The 6,790-nt window shown below is 36.4% G+C and overlaps 1 protein-coding gene across 3 annotated transcripts; it reads right to left on the bottom strand.

The window, feature by feature from the left end:
• Positions 1-623: 623 nt before the first annotated feature.
• LOC133732180 (phosphatidate cytidylyltransferase 2-like) lies at positions 624-6,495 on the bottom strand. Of its 3 annotated transcripts, XM_062159666.1 has the most exons (14): positions 6,125-6,495; positions 5,931-5,998; positions 4,131-4,270; positions 3,945-4,019; positions 3,569-3,825; positions 3,312-3,463; positions 2,995-3,136; positions 2,750-2,906; positions 2,331-2,378; positions 2,142-2,228; positions 1,806-1,934; positions 1,651-1,707; positions 1,262-1,345; positions 624-1,165 (listed from the first exon to the last, which is right to left on the bottom strand). In XM_062159666.1, the coding sequence occupies exons 5-14, from the start codon at positions 3,751-3,753 to the stop codon at positions 1,082-1,084; spliced, it is 1,125 nt and encodes a 374-aa protein (XP_062015650.1). In that variant the 5' UTR covers positions 3,754-3,825; positions 3,945-4,019; positions 4,131-4,270; positions 5,931-5,998; positions 6,125-6,495; the 3' UTR covers positions 624-1,081. The 3 variants fall into 3 exon arrangements, with proteins under 3 accessions (XP_062015650.1, XP_062015649.1, XP_062015648.1); XM_062159665.1 differs by lacking the exon at positions 3,945-4,019 and having other exon boundaries at positions 6,194-6,494; XM_062159664.1 differs by lacking the exon at positions 3,945-4,019 and having other exon boundaries at positions 6,125-6,494.
• Positions 6,496-6,790: the final 295 nt, after the last annotated feature.

The raw sequence follows: 6,790 nt of genomic DNA on the forward strand, positions 1-6,790 counted from the left end.
TCTGAACTCCCATGATCGTAGTCATCAGGGGGAGATGTCTACGTGTTCATCTCGAAACGTGAAAGGTGTATTGTGCTCTTTTTCCCATTCGACCGAGGTTATTTTTGTCCCACTGGGTTTTTGTTACTCGGCAAGGTTTTTAGCGAGGCAACGAGAGAAGCACCGCGTTTGGGCGACACAAGGGGGAGTGTTCAAGTAAATCTCTATTTTGTGTCTGGCCCAAACTCTAGATTACTTGACCTAGTGGTAATAGGGTTTAATTAGAAGAATCTAGAGATTCCATATTACCTTTCCTTGTATGATTCAGAGTCTATGCATTGTAATGCTCTATATAAAGAGGCCCCTATTATCAATAAATATACACAGCGATTTTCTCTCAATTCCCGTTTCTCTAAAACACCAATCAATTATTCGTAAATAAAATTCTCTCATATAACTCGGTAAAGCCTAATAAAAACACACATTTTATCGATAGTTTCGTGGCAAAAAATTTTCAGAACATAACATTTCAAAAGCCTAATGCCGAAGAACTTATAATTTTATTTTGAAAGAGGCGCATAGTTTTGATAGTTATGTAAAGACATGTTTCAAAGCATGAAAAGTGTTTCTTGGACTTCAGATCGTGATAGAAAGGTGATTATAACAAGTTATCATCAATGTCCGTTACAAAGTTATCATCAATGTCCATTACAAAATGACTGAAATAGCACAAATACAGGGGCCTGTAGTAGGACAAAGCAATTGATAGGTATCATAAAACACTAATAAGCATTCAATTGTAAGCATAAGAATAATCAAATTCCACATATGACAAAGCCTTGCCATCTTTACAAATCCATCAAAAGCACAGATACAGGGAGGGAGAGGAGGGAGGACTTCCATCGAGAGTTCACATATATTAAATGACCAAGAGCCACTATACAAAGTTTCCGCACAAAAGAATGATGCCTCCGACCTAAATATTTCAATGGGGTCGTTCTACGAAAACAGAACACCACCATTTTCTTTTTCCTCTCTGACAACATTACGAACATACAAGGAGAGGAGGAAGATAACACAAATACAGGTTATTCACACATGATCATCCGAGTAGCCTGTCCTGCAAGACTTGTTTAAGCTTCTCATACAGAGCTTGCTGCTGCTCGAGAGTAAGGTTTGTCAAAATCTACATTACAGAAAAAGAGTCAACGTTATTATTCCTTAATCGCTAACAAAATAACACCAAAGCAAAAACTATGGATAAAGCCAGTCAAAATAGTACCTGGTCCAATAAAATTTCAACCGAGAGCTGTTGAGGCACAACAAATGACTGATGATAGATGTAAGCGAAAACAGCCATTACCATCTTCAAAAAAAACAAAATGTCAGCCACTTGAACATCTATATCGACCATACTAAATTATGGTTACATCTTTATCCCAAACCCTAGTATGTTGCAGTACCACGCACATTATTTCTCCAATGAAAAGGAAATGAGAACGCCAATATACAGTGCAAGGAACAATTGATACTTGCGAAGAACGAGATTCTCCATAAGCTACCGTTAAGTAGAACCATAAAAGTAAAGCATATGTGACCCACTCAAATAACTGCATATCCTTGGAAAACTCTCCCCAGTTATTATTACTAAAAAATAAAAAAAGACTTTACCTGACAATCCATTCTATCTGTGATTCCACCATGCCCAGGGATACTGTCACCAAAATCCTATGACAAATGGAAAACATTGTTAATATAATGACAAACAACTAAAGTCCTTAGCATTTAGAACTGCATCACCAAAAATTGCAACATCAGAAGCTTACCTTGACTTTGAAAGCTCTTTTAAAACCACTTGCAAAGAAGCCTCCAAAAGGTGCTATAATTGATGAAAACAAACCAAGACATAGAGCATGCCATTGAACTGGCATAATTGAGATCCCTTTCCAAGGAAACTGCAACACAATAATCATGAAGGAATATAGGAATCAACATTGAGATCGACTAACTTAATTGCAGGAATGGCTTTTACTGAATTGGAGCAGTGCATTAAGTGTCAATCATCTTTTAAAAAAGAAAGCATGCTGATTCAACATTTGATTTCCAGCACAGAGGATTTGGTTTTTGTAATTACATAACCAATAAATGCCTACTTTACGTACCCATTCCGGGAGCCATCCTGGTAAGGTATGATACTCTGGTGTAAACAATGGACCAGGATCACAGTGAAGCCAACCGGTAGATAAATCCTGCAAGCACATCCAAAGAAATCAGTTAATATACACATTCACAGACAGACATTCTATTTCATTCCCAAAAGAAACTGACTTATATCTCATCAGAATTGTTACCTTTCTTGGACAAGTTAGCCATTGAAATTGTCCCATGATATGTGCAAGCTGCATAACAAATGTACATACGATGTTGGGGGATCTCCAATCACAGATTTCAAAAAGCATTACAAACATATTCTCATAGAACTTATACAGAGCGTCTCTGCACCCCAGGAACACTCTAGATCTGATAAAAGCATGCAAGACAAGATACTCACTATGTACAGATTAATTTGGAAACATTTGAGGGAAATAATTTAAGTCACCCAGAGAACATGTCCCTTAGAGAAAGATATGAAGAGAGATGGGCTGTTGCAACGAGCAAAAAGAATTGGCAAAATACATTGCAATAAACCCTAATCTGATAGACACGGTTTCACTTTCAAGTAATAAAACAGAATTATATTTATCACCACCAAGTTATATAGAATGCTCACCCAAAAGGCTGAGAACATAGTTGTAATAGAAGCTCCAATGAACCCCTCCCAAGTTTTCTTTGGAGATATCTTAATCAAAGGGGTTCTTCCAAAAAAGAAGCCGCAAATGTAAGCAGCAATATCATTGATGACTATGAGTGTTGCTGGAAGAAGAAACCTGCAACAATTTCCCCTTGTATCAAGGGAAACAACAAAAATAGGAAATGTGCAACTGTGTTGTTCCAAATTGAAAAAAAAAAAATTACCAGAAAATTCCTTCAAAGATGTTGGCTACAGTAAAAGAGGACTGTGTAAACACAATTATTAGGATCATGTGTGTCCATGCATACTGGCCAAATTGATACTTGTACATCTTCTTCTTCAATGTAAGAATGAACCACATAAAACCTGAACCCAATTAGGGGGAAAATACTATCCAAATCAGCATCTAATCCAGATAAATACATCAGCATATCAAATATATAATGGGATGATGATCAAAGGGCGCAGGTACCATGAATTCTAATATTTACGTCTACCCAAAAATATGGCTAAATCCAAATATTTGAAAGCTGCTACTAACCTGCGATGTACAAGAAATAGCAGGCGACCATATGATACTGGATAAGACTGCTTACAACCTTATGTAAAAATTTATCTGAAGTTACAGTGTTAACAAGCCGTTGACTGAGTATTCGACCGTAAACAAACAGCATCGCAGTGAAGAAGAAGTGCCTGGGCAGAGAATTTGAAAATGAACAGTCATATAATAAATACTATTATACAGAAACATTGAAATAAACTCTGATGCAGAAATGCCTACTATACTAATATCCTCACCAATTTAACAGCCTGAATCCTGGGAGACGCCTATCTTCATGAGCTCTCCTTAAGAGATTAAAGAGCTCCTTTGCCATGAAGATTTGGATAACAACCACCATGGCAGTAATAGCCAGATGGCCCAGATATATAATTAATGCAAATCCTCCAATCATCCAAACAGTAGAGTATGCCCGAATCCACATCGTCTTGTATTTATTATTGTCATCAACAAGTAAATGACCTCCATTTGTGTTACTAGCATCTGGGATAAGTTGCTGCCATAAAAACATAAAACAAATAAGAATTTACTCCTAACTATCAAAACAATCCAAAACGCATTAGTATGCCAAAGCTATATTTTATGGCATAAAAGATAATCATTTCAGCTCCTAACCTAAGAAAGGTACATGTCAGAACGTACAATACGAGAATCAGAAGAAAACTGAATGAGGTTTCTCCACTGGTACTACTAGACAATTCCGCATAATTTCAGAATTAGTAGATATTCATTTAAAAGGACATTTGGTAGTTCAAGACTATCAGAATGGAGGAAATAATAAAGTATCAAAGTTTAGCAAACCTCAGCTGAGCGTCTACGATGCCGCAGTCGTGGGGACCTTGGGGTTGATGGGCTTCCAGCAGTATTATCTCTTTGCATGTCTGCTCTAACTTACTTTCGCTCAATAGGTTAAAACATGCATGAATCCAATGCAACAAAAACTGAAACAAATAATCACATTATAATACTCAGTGAGGGTATTCAAAATGTAAAGTGATACTTGTTCATCATTTCAGACATCAGATAGTAAGGTAGAAAACGCTAAAACATTTATTTCGCTTATGGCAGTGTAAAGGAGACCCAATTGATACAAATTGAAATGAAAGCAAGCCCTACTGTTTGGGAATGGCATGCTCAAACAGTATGGCTGCTAGTACTAATCAACTACAAACTCTAGTTAAAATGCTCTAAACATCCGATTATTCGGCAAAAGAGACTATCCAATAATCAAATACACTACTTTTGTGTCAACTCAATTACATTGAAAACAAAATATGCCATTTCGACACGAAAAATGGCCTCCTAAACAACTAACTCATAGCTAATCCACACCACAGACTCCAAAAACTTTCCATTTTAAGCAAAATAGAATACCTGTCCAGCCAAGTACTCTCACACTCCTCACATTGCTCCAATTTCAAGCTCCAAAATCTCAATAACATCCACACAAACACAAAACCTAACCAAGTCTTCAAATTTTTCACTATTCCAACAAAAGATTCATAACAAAAACGATAACAGCTCCCGAATTCAATCACACAAACACACAGCACAATCATACACACTGAAACAATAACAAAAGAAACAAAATAATAAGGCTAAGTACATGTAATTACTTTGTGCTATTAAGTTAGTTCATGTTACCTCATATACTTTAATCTTAACATGTAGTAATCTTCTCATATAAAATATGTACTTTCATCACTTTAATCTTAAATGACGTACAATATATTGTGGAAATCCAAAACTACCGAAACCACGAGCGTATAAAGTTTATATCAATATATATATTGATACAATACGTACAGTACAGTTAGCACATTATTATCAACAATCATCGCATAAGAGATTTTTTAGTGCACTCTAATTTATCATTTCTTTTACTCGAGTACTATTGTCTAATTTTTGAAATGCAAAAAGTTTATATTGATCAAAGCATGGATGCCAGAATATTACATATTTAAGAAAATATAACATGTTATCTATTTTAAGACAAATATCACTCACTAGAAACTTATTGAAGTACGTTTTACAACTAGTTTAAACTATAAAACATAAACCACTCAACGCAAAATTATATTTTACCATCTTTTGATGAAACCTCCATGGTTAAACTGACTACCGAAAATAGCAAGGAGCTAGGATTTTGAACAATAAATTACATATCATTTTAAAACATATGGTAGTAAAAAATAATTAGCGTTACATAATATGTAGCAAAGAATTTATGTAAGTTAATCTAGAAGAGTCAGCGATATCCACGTGAAAGGTCACTAATTAAATTAATTAAACGGTAAAACCCATATATAAGTCCAGTAAATTGATGGACAGCATGACGCAGGGGAAACACAATAAAAGTTGCAATTTTTCTTTTTCATTTTTATATATTACCACAACAATGGTAAAATACCAAAAATGTGACAATGCTGAGGCTTTGACACCAACATGGAATATCAATAGAAACAAATTATTCCATAATGTCATCCTATAATCTTCAAGTTCACACTGACTTAACAGCTATTAGCAGGAGGAACAAAACTAAAAAGTTGATAACTTATGAAACAATAGCATCAGTTTCATAAATTGAGCCTAGAAAATTACCTTCACCCGTAGATTTTTGGCTTCTGCAGCTCCACCAATCGGCCCAACCAACCGCCCAGAACTTCTATCTGCAATCAATCAAATACAAATTCCTCAGAAGAAGCAAACAAATAGTGGGCACCCAAAACGTAATCGAACAAATCAACCCCCACTCTCTGTCAATTCAGCTCAGAAATCGAAGAAACCGAACATACCCAGAACAGAAGAAGTTCAGAGTGATGAGAATTTTCAGAAGTTCTCTGTCAAAGTTTTTGGAAGGCTACCTCGGCTCTCTCTGAAACGGGTTTTGATTGGAAATAGCAGAAGAAAAGAGGATGGGCAGGGATAGATCGACGCACGCTGGCAGTTGTTTATCGGATTAAAGGTTCAAACTTTGGAACCCTAGCTTGAAATTATCGGATTCACTCGGCGACGACTCGCTTTAGGGTCTCCTCCTCCTCCTCCTCCTCCTCCTCCTCCTCGTGCAAGGCAAACAAACACAACCGAACCGATCTCTCTCTCTCTCTCTCTCTCTCGATCGCTCTTTGACAATTGATGATATGATAAAAAGACGACTGTAGAAGAAGGGGGAAAAACAACGGGAAGATCCAGGTCAGGTCGGTGGCAGAGCCGCAAAAAAATTTGAAGCGAGGGCAAAAGCGTCAAACCCACTTTCTTTTTTCTTTTTTCTTTTTTTTTCTCCTTTTGGACTAGTATAATATGTTCATGCCTTCAAGAACCACACAGTGGGCGGGCGACTCCTTGCGCCCGATCTTAATTACCAGAAATGGGAGATTTTCTCAGTAAGCTCCTTCTTTTCTTTTATCACTTTCATCCTCCATTATTATGCGTTTTCGTTGAAAGACTCGCCCTCCACTTAA

The sequence above is a fragment of the Rosa rugosa genome, chromosome 2 (genome assembly GCF_958449725.1).
Source record: "Rosa rugosa chromosome 2, drRosRugo1.1, whole genome shotgun sequence".
NCBI lineage: Eukaryota > Viridiplantae > Streptophyta > Magnoliopsida > Rosales > Rosaceae > Rosa > Rosa rugosa.